At 44.7% G+C, this 22942-nt stretch overlaps 1 protein-coding gene and 1 non-coding gene across 2 annotated transcripts in view; one reads left to right on the plus strand and one right to left on the minus strand.

Annotated features, from left to right (window-relative positions):
- LIMK2 (LIM domain kinase 2) overlaps positions 1-22942 on the minus strand; it is a 67729-nt gene that overhangs the window by 38888 nt on the left and 5899 nt on the right. The window contains exon 2 of the mRNA XM_025399250.1: positions 15250-15349. Within this exon, the coding sequence (XP_025255035.1) occupies positions 15250-15349 (100 nt within the window). The remainder of the gene's footprint in view (positions 1-15249; positions 15350-22942) is intronic.
- Positions 18228-18336, plus strand: LOC112633828. The gene has a single exon (XR_003121598.1). It is a non-coding gene; the product is annotated as a U6 spliceosomal RNA (small nuclear RNA).

The raw sequence follows: 22942 nt of genomic DNA on the forward strand, positions 1-22942 counted from the left end.
TGATCTGGTGATAGACAGATATGGCCACAGGGTCCTTCCTGGGTGTGATGTGCTTGAGGACACATTGAAGGAACCCTTCCCAGAAGAGAATGAATGCTCTGTCAGAGCAGGGCCTGAAAAAAGGAGAAGACAGCACCTGAAGGAGATGTAGGAGGCTACAGAAGGAGTTAAGAGAGCAGAGGTTTGGGGAACCCCCAGGGAGCCTTATGTGGTGAGTCATCAATGGAGTAGGGCAGAAGGTGACCAGAGACGTTCCTGAGGGAACTAAGGTTCACAGGGAAGGTTGCTGTTTAAGGTCACAGATCTAGGAACTGACAAAGCTGGAGTTTGACCCAAGTCTTTGGACTCCAGGTCCAACATACTAAAACTGCCTCAAATAACTATTTTATTCTTGCCATGTGATTTACAGTAATATTTCTGAAAGTGTAACTAAAGGAATAGCAGCATTGGACCCTCTGGTCAGTCTGTTGAAAATGAAGATTCCTGGGCCCCACTTCAGGTATACAGAATCAGAATTGCTGAGATTGGGGCTAAGAATCTGCATTTTAAACAAGTCCCAGTGGTTCTGATCCACACTAACAATTGAAAACCAATACTTTTCTTTTTCCTAAGTGCTTTTCCACTTGATTTCATTTTACTCTCACAATAACCCTCAGAGGCAGGCAGGATAGATCACTATCGTTACCTTGTTACAAACAAGAAAATGAATTTACAGATAGCTTGTTCATCTTCTTATCCTGAACGTAGCTTAATAAATAAATGTTTGATGATTGACATTTTGTTAAGCCTTGGCTCAGCAGAGACTTTCCCCCTCCTGGTGCCACTCTTACCCATCTGTAACCCCACAGTAGCTGCCTCTCTCTTTCCTCAGTGACACGGCAGCAGTGCTCATGTTATGGTATAAAAAGGTGATTCTAGGTCAGGCGCGGTGGCTCACACATGTAATCCCAGCACTTTGAGAGGCTGAGGCGGGCAGATCATGAGGTCAGGAGATTGAGACCATCCTGGCCAACACGGTGAAACCCTGTCTCTACTAAAACACATAAAATTAGCCAGGAGTTGGGGTGCGTGCCTGTAGTCACAGCTCCTCGGGAGGCTAAGGCAGGGGAATCACTTGAACCCAGGAGGTGGAGATTGCAGTTTGCGTCACTGCACTCCAGTCTGGCGACATAGCGATACTCCATTTCAAAAAAAAAAAGGTGATTCTAGAAGATAGCGTCATTCCATGAAAGCGCTATCTCTGGAGCTAAAACAAATTTCAAACAAACAAACAAACATGAGGGATGACATTAGCCAACTTCAGAAATGGTGCTTCTGCAAAAGTCAGTGCTACTGATGAGAGTGGAGCACCCTCTGATCTCAGCAAAATCTCTATAGGGCATCATCGGGAAGTCATGACCAGAATACAGCTGACACACAGAAGAAAACAACCTTAACTCAAGTCTGGCATGAGGTACTGAGGGTTTTTTTTGTAATCGTAAGGAGGATGGAGAAAGAATTTGTTAGCACCCTTCCAGCACTGCCCATGGGAGAAGGGACTCTAGCCTTTGGGGGGAAAATGAAAAACAAGGCAAAATAAGCACAGCAGGTTGCTACAGTTGCAGAAGGCATGCCATTCCTTGAGGCCCTGGTTTTGATGGTTTAAGACTTAGGGATGACATTTACAGACTGAGGTCTTAGTCTATATAAGTTTGAGCTTATCTTATCACCTCAAAAGATAAGCTCTTGCCTAAAAGAATATTGTAGAGCAAAGAGATGGTAATGGTGCATACTGGATGGGCTTTATTCAAGTGTCCAAAGAGTCGTTCAACAAATAACATCACTCACCCAGCAAACACTCTGAGTGCCCACTACATTCTAGGCACTTTGCTAAACTCTGAGATACAAAGACAAACTAGATACGGCTCCGCACTTGGAGAATTTCATACTCTAAGAGTGGTGCTAGATGTGTAAACAAATATTGACATGGATATAACTGAGGTATGAAGAGAATAACAAAGAGAGAAAAAGTCTCTGATTGGTGGGGAGAGGTATGGGTGGATTTGGCGGGGACTCCTCCACAGAAGACGGGATGGTAGTGGCAGTCTCTAATAGGCTGATTGCCAGGCAGATAAGAGGCATTCTGGCCTGAAGGAAAAATATGTGCAAATGCGCTGAGGTATAAAGAGTGTGGTACGCTCACATACTGCTGAGCAGGTCTGTAAGCTCTTGTGCAGGGCACCTGTGGGCAGCAATTAGAGCAGAGGCCGGGATGGTGGAAGAGAGTAGGGGCAGAGCACTAAAGACCAAGTCTGCTAGGCTAAAGAGTTGCCTACAGGGAGTGAAGAGCTATCAGAGGTATTTAAGCAAGCAGTGATTCCTAACAGAACACAAAGCCTGAAACGCCAAAGAGAACTCTGATCTTTAGTTGCCAGTTTGGCTCTTTGAATGGGTATAAATGCCTAAAGTCTACAGCTGGCTGTGTATATGCCCACGTGAAATTTGCTGGCCAACTAGTGTTCACTAACAGCAGAGCATGCCTTTGTCCTAGGGCCACATCTCTACTGCCGTTGTCATTTTAACATCTGAGATTTGTCTATATGGGCTGTAAGCAGATAAGTATAGAATTGCAACCCCTTATAGATAATCATTCACTGTTGCTCCATGATACTAATTAGAAAACTGAATGTCTAACATTGAGTATCAAATGCTGTGTTAACATGGACATCCTTCTCCAGGCTGCACTGGGAAAAATGCTTTGGATATCTCAACAAATCTCTAGGCAATTCAAGGAAAAAAGCCCTGGTCTGGCAGGGAAGACCTGAAAAATCGCCCTGGTTAACAGAAAATCTGCTGCGTGGTCTTAGGCAAGCCATTAAATCTCTCTGGGTTTCAATTTCTTCCTCTGTAAAAGGAAGGAGGTAGGTGAGCAAAAAATTCCATACCCATTATAGGTCAATGCTTAAAGAAGCAATGAGGGCCGGGCGGGGTGGCTCAAGCCTGTAATCCCAGCACTTTGGGAGGCCGAGATGGGCGGATCACGAGGTCAGGAGATCGAGACCATCCTGGCTAACACAGTGAAACCCCGTCTCTACTAAAAAATACAAAAAAAACTAGCCGGGCGAGGTGGCGGGCGCCTGTAGTCCCAGCTACTCGGGAGGCTGAGGCAGGAGAATGGCGTAAACCCGGGAGGCGGAGCTTGCAGTGAGCTGAGATCCGGCCACTGCACTCCAGCCTGGGTGACAGAGAGACTCTGTCTCAAAAAAAAAAAAAAAAAAAAAAAAGAAGCAATGAGGAAGGGGGTATGTCGGCTGGTTGACCACACAGAGAACTCTTCAAGGCTGATGTTATCTTGGTGAATGACCCTAATCTAGGCCTAGCTTTTGGCCTTTCAGGTTTTTGACCTTCCTAATGTCCAGAGAGGTGTAGACATTCTGCGATGGTTCTGACCTAACCATTTATCAACCTCTCTGTACACTTATGAATTGACTATTAAAATCAGAACACCCATATCCGCTATACAGGTACTACTTCCAGACCCTTCCTGTTATTAAGAATCCCAGGAAGCTGAATTAGGCATCAGAAGGTTATTCGGTGAGCATGGACTTAAAATAAAGGGAAATGAGCAGCCACTGAGAGAAATTTCATCCCGGCAGTGGTGAGTCAGCCAAACTAGCCCTGCTTGCCACAAAGGACCCTATTCTGGTGACCAAATCTAGATTCAGCATCTTTATCTGAATACAGTACTAGTTTTGCTTGACTAAGTTTTCACTTTCCATTTCACTGCTGGCCACTTATTTATTATATTGGTGTTTTTTTTTTTTTTTTTTTTTGGAGACAGAGTCTCACTCTGTTGCCCAGGCTGGAGTGCAGTGGCGCAAACTTGGTTCACTACAACCTCCGCCTCCTGGGTTCAAGCGATTCTCCTGCCTCAGCCTCCCAAGTAGCTAGGATTACAGGCACCTGCCACCACGCCCGGCTAATTTTTGTACTTTTTTTTTTTTTTTTAGTAGAGACAAGGTTTCACCATGTTGGCCAGGCTAGTCTCACACTCCTGACCTCAAATGATCTGCCCACCTTGGCCTCCCAAAGTGCTGGGATTACAGATGTGAGCCACTGCACTCGGCCTTATATTGGTTTTCAAACTAAGTTTTAATTGAAAAAATAACTACTTCTTTAGATATGTGCAACAATCACCAATTCACATATTATTCAGCCCTGGCAGACATTTGTCTCTCTAGTAACTAATAACAAAGAGCAAATATTCATGAGTGCTCTGTGAATTGTGTTCCCAGTGCTACACACACTTTTATTCACAGTAATACTGTCAGGGTAGGTTGTAAGGAGGTAGGTAGTAAGTTTGTATCTCCATTTCCTTCCTTCCTTCCTTCCTTCCTTCCTTCCTTCCTTCCTTCCTTCCTCCCTCCCTCCCTCCCTCCCTCTCTCCCTCCCTCCCTTCCTTCCTTCCTTCCTCCCCCCCCCTTTCCTTCCTTGTTTCTTTCTTTTTTTTTGAGACGGAATCTCGCTCTACTGGAGTGCAGTGGCGCGATCGCAGCACACTGCAGCCTCCACCTCCCAGGTTCAAGCTATTCTCCTGCCTTAGTCTCCCAAGTAGCTGGGATTACAAATGCCTGCCACCGTGCCTGGCTAATTTTTGTAATTTTAGTAGAGACAGGCTTTCACCATGTTGGCCAGGCTGGTCTCAAACTCCTGACATCAGGTGATCCACCCACCTCGGCCTCCCAAAGTGCTGGTGGGAGCCACCGCACCCAGCCTCCATATATATATATTTTTGAGATGGAGTCTCACTCTGTCTCCCAGGCTGGAGCGCAGTGGCGCGATCTCAGCTCACTACAAGCTCCGCCTCCCGGGTTCACGCCATTCTCCTGCCTCAGCCTCCCTAGTAGCTGGGACTACAGGCACCCGCCACCATGCCCGGCTAATTTTTTTTGTATTTTTAGTAGAGACGGGGTTTCACTGTGTTAGCCAGGATGGTGTCGATCTCCTGACCTCATGATCCGCCTGCCTCAGCCTCCCAAAGTGCTAGGATTACAGGCGTGAGCCACTGCGCCTGCCGGCCTCCATAATTTTTTATTTTGTTTTATTTTATATTACGTTCATTTATTTATTGAGACAGAGTCTCGCTTTGTCTCCCAGGCTGAAGACTGAGTTCAGCTACTCTAGCTACCAAGTTCTCGAGGAAACTGCCAACCTATCCACCCCATTCCCCATCACAAATCACCTATAAGTAAAAGATACTATGCAAGTATTCCATTTTTTCCACTCTATACTGAATGTATATCTTTGGTTAATGTCATCTTTCAAATATAAAATTTAAGAAAACAAAATGAAACAAAACAAACTTATGATTGGAACTGAAATTTTTCAGATTTCAGGGCAATTCATAATCAGTTTGGTAGCTAGAGTAGCTGAACTCATTCTTCCTCTCTTGCCCCACTCTCTGGAGGTATCTAGGGCTTGTTCCTGCCTGGATTGTAGCTACAGAGAAGTGCAGCTCAAGACCTACTGCAGGAAAGAGGGACTCCTGGGGTCAGCTTCTCTGGCTTCTACTCACTATGGGATAGCTCCTCTGAGGGCAAAAGATAAAGCTTTAACTTATCACCCTGACACTTGCAGGCAATTTTCTAAAACAACCCAATGTCCGGAACTGATTCCTCCTTGCCATTTACAGTAACTACAGCCACGGTGGCTGCTATAGGAAGGATGTGGGGAAGGGGAAGGGGAAAGGCAGGGAAAAGCCTGACTTACATCATATCTCTCGGCCACCTCTAGCAATTCATTCAACAAATATCCCTTCTATGCCAACAATATGCTCAGTGATGACACAATGAGGGGCAAAAACCCCATAGTCCATGATCAAATTGTTCTATTAGAGGTCTTAAGAGATCATTAAGGAGATGATCACATGAATAAATGTGAGATTAAAACTATTTTTTTAAAAAAGCCTCAAAGGAAAGGTCTATGAAAACATAAAACAGGTACCTAACCTATTTTTCAGGGTGAGGAATTACTTCTGTATTTCTCTGAGCCATCCAGGTAAAGATCTAAATGGTAAGCAAGAGTTAAGTGAAAAGAGAGTAAGGGGGCATTCCAGGCAGAGGGAGAAAAATGAACAAAGCCCTTGTCAGAAGAGAAGAGAGGCTGAAATGCAGGGAGCAGGAGGTTGTGGAGATGTGGAGAGAGGCCAGATTATGGAGGGCTCTACTGTAGGCCAAATTAAGGATTTTTTTCTTTTTTTTTTTTTGAGATGGAACCCTCTGTCACAAGGCTGGAGTGCAGTGGTGTGATCTAGGCTCACTGCAACCTCTGCCTCCCAGGTTCAAGTGATTCTCCTGCCTCAGCCTCCCAAGTAGCTGGGATTATAGGCACACTCCACCACGCCCAGTTAATTTTTGTATTTTTAGCAGAGATGGGGTTTTACCATGTTGGCCAGGATGGTCTTGATCTCTTGACCTTATGATCTGCCTGCCTCAGTCTCCCAAAGTGCTGGGATGATAGGTGTGAGCTACCATGCCGGCCCAGTTAAGGTAGCAGGTGCCTGTAATCCCAGCTACTTGGGAGGCTGAGGCAGGAGAATTGCTTGAACCTGGGAGGCAGAAGTTGCAGTGAGCCGAAATTGTGCCATTGCACTCCAACCTGGGGAACAGAGTAAGACTCTATCTAAAACAAAACAAACAAAAAAATCACTCCTTCCAACTGTTCTACAGATAATAGATTGGGGGGTGCAGAGTGACTGTGGGAGATGAGGCTATTACAGACATCCAGGTGAGATGATGGTAGCTTGGAACAGGGTGGAGGTGGGAGAAATGGAAAGAAGTAAACCTACCAAAACATAATTCAGAGATAAAACTGATAGGCTTGGATATGCAGGATGAGAGAGAAGAGGTATCAAGGACTCCTAGGTTTCTGGCTTAGGCACTGGGTGGATGGTGGTGCCTCTCAATGACACACATGTTTCAATAGAAGAGGAGCCAGTTTCAGGGGGGAGAGAGTGAAAGTCCAGCAAAGTCTAGAGAAGAGAGTCTGAAGTGCCTGGAAGACATTCAAATGGACAAGCCAGGTTGATAGTACAATATATGGGTCTAGAGCTCAGTGGAAAGGTTTAGGCTGGAGACACTGATTTTAGGGTCATCAGTGTGTGGAGGACAATGGAAGCCATGAGTGTGTGTAAGACTGCCTAGGGAGAAAACAGCACGCCTGAAGGAATGGTATCATCTCAGAGCTGGACAAAGAAGGATAAGCAAACAGGTACTACCAGAGAGGTAAGAGAAAACCAGGACAGTACGGAATGTCACGAAAGCCAAGGGAAGAGAACATTTCAAGATTGACAGATACTAATAATAAATGCTAACATCTGTTAAGTCCCAGTCATGGCCAGGCATTATGCTCAGGACTTTGAATACATGATTGAATTTAATGTGCTTAACAACTTTTTGAGGTGAGAGCCATTTCCCTTTTCACAGACAAGGAAACTCTGGCAAAGAGTGGTTTAAGCAGCTGACTCATGGTCAGGTGGCTGGTAAGTGAAGCTGGCATTTAAGCCCAAGCAGCCTGACTCCAAACTCGATCCACTTTTCTCTAATACAACCCTTAGTGCAGTTTGGGAGGTCATATAAGATGAAGCCTGAAGAGTGGTCAGTGGACAGGCTGATGAGGCTGTTATTTGGAACATTACTAAAGGAATGTTGTTTCAGGGCAGAAACAGAATGGAAGCCAGGCTGGAGCCCATGGTTAGGAATGCTCCATGACATTCTCTATTTCCAGCTGTCTTAGGGAACCAGTTAAGAGACCAGGCCAGGCGCCGTGGCTCATACCTATAATCCCAACACTTTGGAGTTTGAGACCAGCCTGGGCAACAGAGCAAGACCCTGTCTCTACAAACAAACAAAAAAAAAAAAAAAAAAAAAAAATTAGCTGGGCATGGTAGTGTGTACCTGTAGTCTGCTACTCAAGAGGATTGTTTAAGCCTGGGAGATTGAGGCTGTAGTAAGCTATCATCACGCCACTGCATTCCAGCCTGGGCAATAGAGCAAGATCTGTCTTAAAAATAAATAAGCTAATTAGGCCGGGTGCAGTGGCTCATGCCTGTAATCCCAGCACTTTGGGAGGCTGAGGCAGGTGGATCACGAGGTCAGGAGATTGAGACCATTCTGGCTAACACGGTGAAACCCCGTCTCTACTAAAAATACAAAAAATTAGCTGAGCGTGGTGGCGGACACCTGTAGTCCCAGCTACTTGGGAGGCTGAGGCAGGAAAATGGTGTGAACCTGGGAGGCGGAGCTTGCAGTGAGCTGAGATCATGCCACTGCACTCCAGCCTGGGGACAGAGCAAGACTCTGTCTCAAAAAATAAATAAATAAATAAATAAGCTAATTAATGAATTAATTAAGAGGCCAGGCTAGTATGCCAACCACATCCCCCACAGTGCCTTATTTGATGGCTTTTATATATAGCAAATGACACTTGATATATTTGGATAGTTAATATAAGATGCACAATGCTGCTATATGCTGCTGCTAATCCTTCACGTTAAACCATTCTAATGTTTTCAGAGTCCTTGATCATCACAACTACTCCATGAGATGGATTACTTTTATGACATTTTACAGAAAAGAAACTGAGGCTCACGGGGGCTAAGGAACTTGCCCACAGTTACACAGTTAGCCTAGCTCAACTAAGACTCAAATCAGATTTTCTGTCTCCAAGTCTACTGTTTTTTTTTTTCCTGGGAGTCCTAGTGGAAAGCGGACTCTCTTGGGAGCCAGGGAGACCTGAGTTCAAGTATCAGCTGTGTGACCCTGGACAAGTTAATCCACCTTTCTGGGTCTTCCTGTTTTAGTATAAAATGGGGGTTGCAGTGGCCAGGCACAGTGGCTTACTCCCATAATCCCAGCACTTTGGGAGGCTGAGGCAGGAGGATCACTTGAGCTCAGGAGTTCAAGATCAGCCTAGGCAACATAGTGTTAATAAGACCTTGTCTCTACTTAAAATAAAAAAAATTGGCAAGGTGTGGTAGCACGCCTGTAGTCCGAGCTGCTTGCAAGGCTGAGGTGGGAGGATTGCTTGAGCTCAGGAGGTTGAGGCTGCAGTGAACTATGATTATACCAGTGCACTGTAGCCTAGACAACAGAGCAAGACCCTATCTCAAAAAAAGGTGGGGGCTGCAGGGTTATTGTGAGGACTGAATCAGATAATCTAAGTGTGGTTCTTAATACAACGTTTAATTAATATCAGTTATCTATCTCTGGCCTCACCTCTCTCCATTTTTCTACCCCTGCCTTCTATTGCAGCTTGAAGTGTCTATGAGTCCTTAGTTCTCTCTTCCCAAAGTAAAGAGCAGGATTAAGGCACATTCAAGGTCATATGCTGCTGCTACATCCTAGGAGTACCACTCTGTGGTCAGGCTGGAGTCTCTTGTGGGGGCAGAGGAAGACCCAGATGTCTGCCCTTCCTTCCTCTGTCAGGCAGGCCCCAGCCCCCTGTCCAATAGCCAGCCTTAATGATCTACTGGCTGCCTATTTCCTAAAACATAAACTGGACAAATGAGTAAACACCTTCCGGAGAAGGCCACAGCCAGAATCAAAGGTTTAGGCTAGTAAGTGTGGCAGCAACATCAACAGCACAACAGCAGATGGCAGGGTTGCTCCACTGACTCTACATCAGGAGCCTGAGACCCAGAAGAAAGTTAATAGCACTTTTGTTGACATTTTAGAGTCTATGAAGCCTTTGAACTAATACCCTTCAGTGTTATCTGACACTACCAGTGTGTGGCAGGCAGGGTGAGGGCTTTTTACCCCATATTATAGAAGAGGTAACTGAGCTTCAGTGAGGTTAAGAAATATGCTTGTATTCAAGAATGCCAAGAGACTCTTGTAGGCAAGGAGTAAGAATGCCTGAGTTCAGATCCCAGCTATGCTACCTGTTAGCTCTGTGACTTTAAGCAAGTAACCTCCATTTCCCTATTCTTGAAGTAGGTAAGACTAGTACATTTTATTGAGTCATTGTAAGGATTAAATGTGCTATGCATGTCATATGCTTAGGAGGGTGTCTGGCACAGAGTACTCAATAAATGGTACCTATTACTGTAATTATGACTCTACCAGGCTTGCTTGTCTGGCACAGAGTACTCAATAAATGGTACGTATTACTGTAATTATGACTCTACCAGGCTTGCTTAGATGGGGATGAGGGAGAGTAAATGAATGTGGCTTTCAGCATCACAGAAAGTACCCTGCTGTCAGCCAGCACATTACAACACAGTCTCTGGTTGCTACGTATGTTATTTCTTCACTGGCCTTCCTGGAGTCATTAAATTTAGCGGAAACAGTCTGTTGCCTGATGCAGTGACCACAGTCTTCTATCTGCATTAGCCCTTTTCCAGGGTACAGGTATTAGTAAACACTTCTCAAAAGTGAAAGCTCAAATAGTCTTGTGTTTGCGATCCTGAGAAAGGAGGTCCTGAAAGTTCCCAGGAGCCTTAAGAGCGGTGGATTTTCCTTCTGATAATGCTGTTAGGAACCAGGTCAAGCAATACAGACCGAGGCTGGGACCATCAAGACTAATAGGGGTAGCTTTTCTTCCCTCCTCCTAAGCCAAACACCTTTGATCAGGGTGAAGGGACAATCATCAGAAAAGTTGTCAAGGTCCTTTGGTTTGCTAACATGCCAAGAGGCTAGGTCACCATTCACAGCTCCACACTTTAACCTCAGCTACAAATGACATGCTCTCTGGCTACTCTCCTGGCCTCCCCTAAGGAGAGAGACCAGGTCCAGAGAACGTCAGAAAGGATTGCCCCACATATAGCATTAATGGCACTGCTCAAGGAAAGGAAAGAGAGGTACTCAGAGTTTTAAAAAAGGCCTGTTGGGTTGGTCTGAGTACAATGGTGTTTACAAGTAATTGATTACTACCAGTTACATATTTCTTTGTTCCTCTTCCACTCCCACAATTTCACTTCACTAGCCTAAAAAAAAAAAAAAGAAACAAAAGAAAAAAAGGAAAAAAATAAAGAGGCCTGTTGGGAAGGCTTGGGAGGACTGGTCAGCCATGCGTCCAGGAGATCCACAGATCCTGGCCAGCCACCTAATCACACCAGCACAATTACTGACAGAGCTACTTTCAGTTTTGTCACTGGCCTCCATTGCACAATCCCAGGTTCCAGCTTTAAGCAGCTTCCTGTTGTCCTGGGCACCTGAGGGTCTGTCAGAAGGTTAACAGAGGTAGGATTACGGATGTGGCTGCAGACAGGAGAATGGGATAATGTAAGGGGGAGATGAAGGGAGGAGTTTAGGGTGGACCCCAGCAATTTCTCCATTCAATATCCAGCCCCACCCCGTGACAAGGAAAACAAAGGTATTGGGGGAAGGGGAGAAGAAAAGTCACTTCCTTTATTGTAACTGTAGCCCAGCTGGGTAAGAGCAAGGCTGGAAGGGGGCCATGAAGAATGAATTTCTCTGAGTAGCACAGAGGGAGAGTCCTGCTCCCAGCAGGCCTGCACTACTCAGGTACTCTAAATTCATCAGAGAAACACTGGTAAGCTGGTGTGGAAGAGATCTTACAAGACCATTCAGGTTGATGCCCCTTGTTCCTCAAAACCCAGGTTATCTCTGGGGTCAGACAAATACAATCCTTCCTAGCCCTGAAGATTTTCCTCCAAGTGGGGCAAAAGTCAAATTAGATCCAAAAGACAGTCACTCTTCTCAGGGCAAATTACCAGGCTCTATCTGAGGGTGCCATGCCATCCAGTGTGAATTTACCAGGGGAAAGCTCAGAAGTCAGGAGATGTGCTCCTTCAGTACAGCTAGATTAGCGTCTCTGTCCTCAAGGTAAACCTGCAACTAGGAGACAGAACCTAGATACTCTGTTTCCTCCACGGGAATGATATTTGGCTTGATTGTGTCAGGGCAGTTCAAAGTTGCCCTTAATCCCTGGGGCTCCACATCAGATAACCAATGAACGTGTAATAAGAGAAATGGATACATGTAGGTGTATATAGACACATACTCACAGCATAATATAAAGCGACAGTTAATGATTATTAAGGGTTTTTTTTTTTTTTTCCATTTGTTTTGAGACGGGGGTCTCACTTTGTCCCCCAGGCTGGAGTACAGTGGCATGATCACGGCTCATTACAGCCTTGATATCCTAGGCTCAGGTAATCATCCCTCCTCAGCCTCCCAAGTAGCTGGGACTAAAGGTACGTGCCATCACGCCTGGCTAATATTTTTGTGTTTTTTGTAGAGGTGGAGTTTTGCCATGTTGGCCAGGCTGGTCTCAAACTCCTGGGCTTAAGCGATCCTTCTGCCTTGGCCTCCCAAAGTGTTAGGATTACAGGCATAAGCCACCATGTCTGGCCCTATTAAGGGTTTTCTATATGTCAGATACTATGCTAGTCACTTTGTATAGGTTATCACATTTAATCCTCACTAACAACCACGTGGCATGAGTAATATTCTTATCCTCATTTTACAGATTGGTGCCTGAAGCTCAGGGAAGTCACTTAAGGCTAGTTAATAAATTGCAAAGTCAAGATTTAAAACCATAGTCTCATTCCATAGCCTGTACTCTTGGTTGCTTTTTTTTTTTTTTTTTTGAGACGGAGTTTCCCTCTTGTTGCCCAGGCTAGAGTGTAATGGCACAATCTCGGCTCACCGCAACCTCCGCTTCCTGAATTCAAGCGATTCTCCTGCCTCAGCTTCCCAAGTAGCTGGGATTACCACCATGCCAAGCTGATTTTTTCTGTATTTAGTAGAGATGGGGTTTCACATGTTGGTCAGGCTGGTCTCGAACTCCTGACCTCAGGTGCTCCACCCGCCTTGGCCTCCCAAAGTGCTGGGATTACAGGCATGAGCCACCACGCCTGGCCTGCCTGTACTCTTATTTACCATGCTAACATATCTTACTTCCTCTTTATGTGTCTGTGTACATGTTTATCTTTCTTTCTGTCTCTCTCTCTCTCTCTCTCACACACACACACACACACACACACACACACACACACACACGCATGCACAGAGCTAACAAGCTAGCATCTGACTAGACCTACAAATAACCCAAGACTTCAGTTCTAAGACCAGCTCTTGTCATCCATGGCCTAGGCAACCCTGAGCAAGTCTTTTTGGTTTCAGGCCTGTCGTCTATGATATAAATGGGTTATACCATATAGTAGGTGGTTTCTTCTAGTTCTGAAGTTTTTTAGCTCTAGAAGAATCCAGAAATTCCAAAGATTAACTTGCTCTACCCTGTCCTACTTATTTTGGACAGAAAATATTCATATACATAGGAAAACAGCAAAAACATATATGAACATATGGGTTACACGCCAAGGCAAGACCCAATCTGTGAATTCATTGGGCTTTGATGTTACTTATTAGTCTCAGCTATAAAATGAAAGGGCCAGTCAAAGGCTTTAACTATAAGGTCCCTTACAGCTCTGACACTCTCTGCTCCTATCATACTAAATGGAACAGAAAAGACAGAACCAACTTCCCTGGGAGTAAAAGGGGCAAGAACCAAGGCAATACGATCCACAGAAAAGACTTGAGAGCTCTGAGTCATAGCTGAAAGGAAAGGATAATAATGCTGGTTCCTCTCCAACTCTTCCAGAGGCCAGATGTCTCCAGGCCAATCCCGTACATGGTTCCCAGGGAAAAGGCAAGTGTTGAAAGGTCAACTCAATTACTTGGTATAAGCACAGGGATGCTTTACAACAAGAGCTATGTGCGGGAGTTGGAACCTACAACACAAGGTGCCTGTCTAGTCTATCTCATTCTGTGCTCTTATATCTCAGATATAAGTCTATCTTATATCTGTGCTCATGTGATATAAGCACAGCCCCACCACTTCAGACCTTGGGGGCCAGGCATGCCCATTCAGCCTCTGGAGTGGACCGCTCTTCTTTCCACCAACAAATTGCAACTATTTTATGTTGTGAATAATACAAAGACAAGTTCCCACCCTTGAGGATTCCAATTTGATGGGAGGAAAGAATAACCATTCACTGGGTATCTACCATGTACTGGGTACACTGCATGTATTATTTCATTCAATCTCAACAAGATTATTACCATTCATTTTCCAGATGAGGAAACTGAGCCTCAGACAGCAGGAACAAATCTGATTTGAAGTCTGTATAATTTTAAAGAAACTGAGCTGCCTACAAAAATAATGTAGCTATAGGCAGGGCACGGTGGCTCATGCCTGTAATCCCAGCACTTTGGGAGGCCGAGGCAGGTGGTTCACCTGAGGCCAGGAGTTCAAGACCAGCCTGGTCAACAAGGTGAAACCCTGTCTCTACTAAAAATACAAAACTTTGCTGGGCGTGGTGGCAGGTGCCTGTAGTCTCACCCACACAGGGGGCTGAGGCAGGAGAATTGCTTGAACTCAGGAGGCAGAGGTTGCAATGAGCCGAGATCGCACCACTGCACTCCAGTCTGGGCGACAGAGCGAGATTCTGTCTCAATAATAATAATAATAACAATAATGTAGCTATAATAAAGCTAGTAACAAAAAGTAGGAACCTAGGGAGGCATTCTGTGGTGAGGAAGAGCTGGCTCGGCCAACCACATTAAAAACAACTCTTGGCTGGGCGCAGTGGTTCACGCCTGTAATTCCAGCACTTTGGGAGGCCGAGGTGGGTGGACCATTTTGAGGTCAGGAGTTCAAGACCAGGCTGACCAACATGTTGAAACCTCATCTCTACTAAAATACAAAAATTAGCTGGGCATGGTGGCAGGCGCCTGTAATCTCAGCTACTTGGGAAGCTGAGGCAGAAGAATCACTTGAACCCAGGAGGTGGAGGCTGCAGTGAGCCAAGATCGCACCACTGCACTCCAGCCTGGGCAACAGTGAGACTCCCTCTAATAAAATAAAATGAAATAAAATAAAATAAGAATAAAAACAACTCTTGAAGTACCTGCATAATCTGTAGTGCAGCCACAGGAAAGTCACTCTTCCTGGGCCTCAGTTTCCTCACCCATAAAGTGAAGGATATGGGACAACCCTGGAAAGGGCTGCTCTCATCCCCCCACCCTGCCTCCAGCTGGCCCATTTGTGGCTCTTCCAATTTAACCTGGGTTCAGGGGGGCCACACTTGAGGTTTGGTCACGAGCTCTTCCTTGGTACATTCCTTTCTCCACCCTAAGATTGAGATTCTCAACTCAGAAGCTTGTTTCTCTGTTTTCCACCAGAACACGAAATAGTGCTTGGCCCATAGTACACTGGTAAAGACAGGAAGATACGCCCACCTACCGGAAGCAAGAGCCGTGCCAGGTTTCGTTGACAGTCCTGTACCATATCTGGCTTGGAGCAATGCGGTCCCCACAGCCTGGACACCTCCAGACATCTTCACCTGCACACAAAACCAAGAGGTTGAGAGGCCCAAAGCAGCAGGAGGCAAAGGGACAGGGTTCCTACCATGTAGAATAAGAGCATCTCATTTGAATTAATAGCATCTAATTTGAAAGGGTTAGGCCAATGCTCTGCTAGATGCACAGTTTCTGCCTCCACAAGATCTCTGGTAAGTACTTGTCCAACCTCTGCTCATCTCTCCAGGGACAAGGAACTCATGACCTCAAAAGTAGTCTCATTCCATTTTCTAAAAATGGTTCTGATTATCCTTTTTTCTACGGAAACAAAACTTGCCTTTTTCTAGAACTTTCAGCCTTTGCTTATAGCTCTGAGAAGAAACAAACACAATCTCCTTTTCAGTGTCAGCCCTTCCTATGACTATTCCCAGCCAACAGCCAGAAACTTCTCCTCTCTGGGTTAAACACGTTACTGCCTTTTCCTATACCTCAAAAGCCCTGTTTTTTCAGATTTTTCCATCACCTAGTCCAAGGGCTCATTTATTCAACCAACATCATTGGTCCTCTAGATCAGCAGTCCCCAACCTTTTTGGCACCAGGCGCCAGTCTCATGGAAGACAATATTTTCACGGACCCGAGGCTGGGGGCTGGGGGATACGGGAGATGATTTTGGTATCAAATTATTCCAACTCAGATCATCAGCCATTAGTGAGATTCTCATACAGAGCATGCAACCCAGATCCCTTGCATGTTCAGTTCACAATAGGGTTCACACTCCTGAGAATCTAATGCCACCACTGATCTGACAGGAGGCGGAGCTCAGGCAGCAATGCTCACTGGCCTGCCGCTCACCTCCTGCTGTGCAGCCTGGTTCCCAACAGGCCACAAACCCGTACCAGTTGGCGGTCCAGGGGCTGGAGACCCCTGTTCTCTTAGATACAAAGCTCTTTGTACGTTGGAGGCTGTTAGATTACATAATCTCTGCTCCTTAAGAAGGAAATCCACTGGAAAAGAACTGCTCTTTCATACTGTTCATTTTTCACTTGGATGTTATTTCAGAGATAGAATCAAAATACTATTTTAGTTCAGAAAAAGAAAAGTAATGGGTATAAAAGGGAAAGAACATTTAATGAATGCCTCATATATGTCAAGAACTCTGCTAGGTGCTTTCATAGACCTAACCTCATTTAATTCTCAAAATAATCCTGTGAGACAGATACTATTATATTCACTTAATGGATATGAAAATTAAAACTTGGGGCGGGGGGCAGGGTTGACTGGCTAAGTGGTAGATCTAGCATTCAAACTCAGGTCTGGCTCATTCTAAAGCTTCTGTTCTTTCCATTCTACCGTGTCAACTCTTGTTCACTCCAATGAGGGGAACCAGGAAAGTCTTTGTAGAGGAAGCTGACACTTGAGCTGAGCCTTGCAAGCTAGGGAAGACTTACCTACCACTGGCTGAGAAAGGAGGGTGAAGGGTTGTGCGAGTTGAGAGACCAGCATAGACAAAAGCACAGTCGGTCCATGTACCTTCAAAAAAGAGAGGCCCCAAACAAAATACAATACTCCTGGTATGGCTCAGATGACAACTTCTTGAAATAAAGAGGACAGCTGAGATCAAGCTGTGGTACCTGACTCAGCCCTAGAAAGCAGGACAAGGTTGTTACAAGACTCCCTTGTGTGCTCTGTGTATGCAGCTTTGTTCTCTCTGGGTAACTCCAGACTGCCACAGGCACAGTGACAGTCACCAAACCCTGTTTCACAGGCACAGGGGCCATGAATAGACAAAGCACAGCTCCCGGCACTTCAAGACTGCTCAACATCATTCTGGAGCGGCCAATGTATACAGTTGTCCTCCTTGTTCCCCAGAGAAGAGTTAAACAAGCTGGCAAGAGGCCTTAAAATACCACCTCAACCTACCCATTCCTCTCTTCTCATGCCTCAGTAATGGGATAAATATATGCCCATCACTCATTCTTCCTGGGTCTAAAATCCTCAGACTCCTTGTCAAGAGGGGCCTTTTTGGTTTTTGGGTGGCAGTGGTCAGAAAGTATGCCATCACTCTCACAAACTCCAAGGTAGAAAGTCTGAGAGACTCATTCAAACCAATCCCAGGTTGGGTTACAGACAGCAGGCAAGAAATGAATTAGTGAGAGATTTTAATGAACACAAACATCCAAACGAATCTTCCAAATTTTGGAAATATTTTTGGAACTCTTACATGTAAGAGCTTTCAGGGTCAGTTTATGAGCTGCATGCCCCACCTCCAGCAAATCCCATTATTTTAGAGCCGCACCTTGTTTCTTGTTTTTACTTTTTAACCCAAAAGCAATAGTCTCTAACCTGACCACCCACTTACTCAACAATTCAATCTCTTGGCTCTGAATGACTTCTATTTCCAAAATTCAAACAGGATCAGGACTTTCCACTATGAGGATATTCAAGATAACTTGTTATTGCCACACCCTCCAGAGCTTGCCCTGCTTTCTCCAGTCTTGGGAAACTCAAAGACATTCAGTTAACACTTACTTTAGTACCTGCTCTGGGTTAAGCATGAAAGACCCAAAAATCAAGACCCTCTACTCCTCTCATATCCACCTGGTTTCACTTTCCAAATGTCTCTCTAGTCCTTCCCTGTCCTTCACCCCAGTCCTACTTCAGATCTTTGGCTTCTTTTCCCTATCTACTGTACTCGTAGCTGGCTCATCCACACTGCAAGCTATCTCAGCTCTAGGTTAGACTCCCCAGTGTCCACTGAACACAGGCTGGGCTACTCAGTATGACACGCCTGTTCTGGATCCCATTCCATCTTACTTCTTAGAAGAAGTGCACTTTTAGTTATCTTTACAGCACCCCTCTCCCTCACTGGTTCCTCATTATCATTTAAGTAAGTTCAAGTCACTGCCATCAAAAAAACCTCTGGTACTCTTGCTTCAGCAGCACATACATTAAAATTGGACTGAGACAGGGAAGGTTAGCATGGCCCCTGCGCAAGGATGACATGCAAACTCCTGAAGTGTTCTACATGTTAAATCTAATTTTAAAAAAACCAAACCTCTGGATCCCATTTTCTCCTCTAGCTACCACACTTGTTTCTCCCCTTCACAGCCACACGTATGAAAAAGTTGTCTTGGGAGGCCGAGGTGGGTGGATCATTTGAGGTCAGGAGTTTGAGACCAGCCTGGCCAACATGGTAAAACCCCACCTCTACTAAAACTACAAAAATTAGCCAGGTAAGGTGGTGCGCGCCTGTAGTCCCAGCTACTCAGGAAGCTGAGATTGCAGAAAGAATCACTTGAACCCAGGAGGTGGAGGTTGCAGTAATCTCGCCACTGCACTCCAGCCTGGGCGACAGAGCAAGACTCTGTCTCAAAAATAAATAAATAAATAAAAGAGGCCGGGTGTGGTGGCTCACACCTGTAATCCCAGTACTTTGGGGGGCCAAGGTGGGCAGATCACCTGAGGTCGGGAGTTTGAGACCAGCCATGACCAACATGGAGAAACCCCATCTCTACTAAAAATACAAAATTAGCCAGGCATAGTGGTGCATGCCTGTAATCCCGGCTACTGGGGAGGCTGAGGCAGGAGAATGGCTTGAACCTGGGAGGCAGAGGTTGCAGTGAGCTGAGATCTCGCTATTGCACTCCAGCCTGGGCAATAAGAGCAAAACTCCGACTCAAAAAAAAAAAAAAAAAAAAGAAAAAAGTTGTCTACACATCACTGCCCTCATTTCCTCACTTCCCACTTTCTGCATAATGCACTGCAATCTGGTTTCCACCCCCACCATTTCTCTGAAACTGTCACACCGAGGTCAACAGCAACAGTAACTGCTTATTGCTAAATTCAATGGACCCGCTTCAGTCATTCTTTCAGCAAATATTTATTGCATGCCAACTATGCATCTGACACTGTTTTGGGGAAAGAGGAGCAAACAAGAGGGAGATTTAACACAAAGCAAATATTAAACAATAATATAATTATTTATTGAGGGCCGGGCACAGTAGCTCATGCCTGTAATCCTAGCACTTTGGGAGGCCGAGGCAGGTGGATCACAAGGTCAGGAGTTCGAGACCAGCCTGGCCAATATGGTGAAAGCCTGTCTCTACTACAAATACAAAAATTAGCCAGGCATGGTGGTGGCCGCCTGTAGTCCCAGCTACTCGGAAGGCTGAGGCAAGATAATTGCTTGAACCCGGGAGGCAGAGGTTGCAGTGAGCCAAGATCATGCCACTGCACTCCAGCCTGGGCGACAGAGCAAGATGCTGTCTCAAAAAAAATTAATAATAATAATTATTATTTATTTATAATTGGGGCAAGTGGTACAAAGATATCAAGTTCATAACTAGGAAAACAAGGGCAGGCAAAGTATTCCTTGAGGAAGTAATTTCCAAGCTGAGCTCTAAAGGATAAATGCAAATTAACTAGACAAAAAAGGGGGAAGGAAGTTGATAACACTGGAGATGGGGGACATGTGTGAATGCCCTGGAGCAGGAACAAAAACTTCTCACACATCATTAAAGTTGGCTATTGCTACCTCCAAAAGACTAGCAAACCATGTCTGGCCCCTGGTCTGCTACAATCCTTAAATAAACAATTACTGAAAGAGCAAATGGTCCTTACAATGTGGTCCCAAAGGACCCTTCTCTCTCACCATTCCTCACAAAAGAAGGCTCTAGTTACATGTTGACCTATTTTCTATTCCTGCCACCTTTATTCATGTACTTGCATCCTGACATTCACACCTCAAGTTATTCTTTATGTATAAGACAGCTTCTCTATCTTTTCCCATAATCAAATTTCTTTTTTTTTTTTGAGATGGAGTTTTGCTTTTGTTGCCCAGGCTGGAGTGCCATGGTGCGATCTCAGCTCATCACAACCTCCGCGTCCCGGGTTCTCCTGCCTCAGCCTCCTGAGTATAGCTGGGATTACAGGCATGCACCACCACACCCAGCTAATTTTGTATTTTTAGTAGAGATGGAGTTTCTCCATGTTGGTCAGGCTGGTCTCAAACTCTCAACCTCAGGTGGTCTGCCTGCCTCGGCCTCCCAAAGTGCTGGGATTATAGGCATGAGCCACCGCTCCCGGTCCCTGAATCAAATTTCTATCCTTTCTTTAAAGTTCCCTAAAATCAGGCATGTTTGTTTCATTTTGTCTTTACCTATTTTACATAATTTGTTATTTAATTACAGTTCATTGCATATGTTTCTGTCTCCTTCAGTCCCTCTATCTCCACTCTCCTCCCCCATACCCCATTCAGAGAACTAAGGTGCAGGAATTGTATCTTTATTATGTTCTCATCTCCAGGGCCTAACCTTGGGCCTGGTACAAAACAGACATTCCTTTGTGTGGTGAACCCAACTGAAAATTTGGATTCAACTGCCAGCTATAAAAGCAATTTCCAAAGATAAGCTCCAAAGGTCAGCACAGATGATTCTACTGGAATAACTGTCCTGGCTCCCAGATTACCTATGAGTAGTCTCATGTGGATAAACCTGGCCTCAGTTTGCCTATTATGCATTCACACTGCTTTTCTGTTAGAAAGTACCTGAGCAAAGATATTCACCCAAAGCACACAGCCTCCTAAGCCCAGACCCTCTTTAAGAGAACACTTTTGGACTCTTTAGCTCTCTTACAGTCTTAAAATTCATTGATCTAATTATCTTACCACCTTTATTCTAGGAAATGTAAAAGAAATGTAATACTGCAGTGCAAAGTCTTAGGGATTTCTGTGAAGCCTAGTGGAGGACCAATCCAAAGTCCAGTCAGCTTGGGAAGTTCTTCCTTAGGAAAATATCTCATTGTACCAGGCTGTTCATTCTCTCCCTCTAGTGTTTACCTCTCATATTTGCAGACTTATCAACAGTGGCTACTGATTGTTAAGAGTCCAGAAAAGGAGTTTGATTAAGTAAATGTTCACAGCACCCTCAAACAATAAAGGACCTTATTAGGTGCTTAATAAACAGAAAACTGTTTTCAGTTATTACTGGAATTTGTTGCTTTTAGTAAGTGTAACTGTGCAACATAAGGTGAGCATTGCAACAAATGGCTCATTATAGAGGTTCTCACCTTTAAGACCTTTTCAGTCTTGGTATAAAATACATTCACTTTACATTCACTTTATGTATGCTTCTCTCTCTCAACTTAATTAGCAATGTGGCCCTCAAACAATCTGTGAATCCACTGGGGCAGGCACGAAAAAAAAAGAAGAAAAATAGAGTTGCCTAACCATCACAAAGCTATTGAAAGATGGCCCAGCAGGGACTCAAACCCATGCTCAGAGACTACCACGCCAGTCATATCTTTAATACCCTATGCAGCCTCAGACAAGTCGAAACTTGCTCAAGAACACACAGCTATTCAGTGGAAGGGCTTGGCCTGGTATCCCCGCACAGAGCCAATGCAGTCCCCACAATGTTCACCTTAAACTTGGTCTAAAAGCTTGGTTTCTGCAAATGAGTCCTTTTTAGGCTTTAAAATGGTGAGAAATCCTCAAGTACTGAGAGCTCATGAGACTCTGATGCCTAGCTTAAATCAACATCCTATCCTTTCATTTAAAAAATCTTTGAAGCTTCTCATGTTCCACCAGACAATGAGAACCAGGAACAAAACTCAGCCAGTTCAGTGCAGCATAAAACAAGTATGGTAACCACTGGGCCCCTTGGGAACTGGCGGGTCAGGTGTATAAATCCCACTTGTTCTGGGACAAAGCAGAAAGCAGAAGGGCAGGGCAGCAGCTGCTGGGGAATAGCCAAGAGAAAAAGATCACATTTTAATGCAGTGACTATCAAAAGGACTAACAGTAATGATTAACATTCCTCTAGATACTCTCCCTGTAACCCAAAGGGTTTTCTTCCTCACGAGCTTACCAAATTTTACCAAAAGGAGTGTCTCAGGAAAAAAAAAAAGATTAGATGATTTTTAAAAGAGCTTGTGAGCTTCTCTAAACCTTATTGTTCTTTTACAAAAGGAGGGATAAAGTGATTTCTTCCAGCTCTGAGAGACTGACACCAAACCAAGGGCCTCTCCTTTTTCAGGTTAAGGCACAGACACAGGTATCTCAGAAAGTTTCCTTCTTGCTGTTGTTCTCTTCTTCCCTTCTTTAGTTTATTTGGAAAAATTTGTGAGGGGTAATATATGTGTGTTTGAAACCTGGATCTGTCACTGTTTGCCTCGGTGTCCTTGGGCAAATTATTTGACCTCTCTGAGCTTGTCTCCTAATCTTTAAAAAGAGGATAATACCACCTACTTTACAGGATTACTAAGTGGATTAATAGAAATAATGTAATAGATGTGAAAATATCTCCCATGGTGCCAGGCACTTAGTTGGACCGATTTGTGAGTAACTTCTCTTCCTTCCTGCATGTGTATCTAGGAAGTTGGCGGGTGAAAAGGTTAAGCTGAATATAGAAACTTCTAAAATCTGAAGGGAAGGTTTTCAAAACAAACTCAGCAAATTTTTTTCTATGTGCCCATGTGCAAGGCACAGACTAGGACAGGAATTACTGGGGCCCTTGGTGAGTACTCATGGGGTGTGAAGGACATGGATATATACAGAAATAACATGTCAGAGAGGGACAAACCAGGTGCTACAGGCAAGGCAAGCTCAGTACAGTAATAGAATACACTGCAGAGTGACA

Source organism: Theropithecus gelada, chromosome 10 (genome assembly GCF_003255815.1).
Source record: "Theropithecus gelada isolate Dixy chromosome 10, Tgel_1.0, whole genome shotgun sequence".
In the NCBI taxonomy this organism is placed as follows: domain Eukaryota; kingdom Metazoa; phylum Chordata; class Mammalia; order Primates; family Cercopithecidae; genus Theropithecus; species Theropithecus gelada.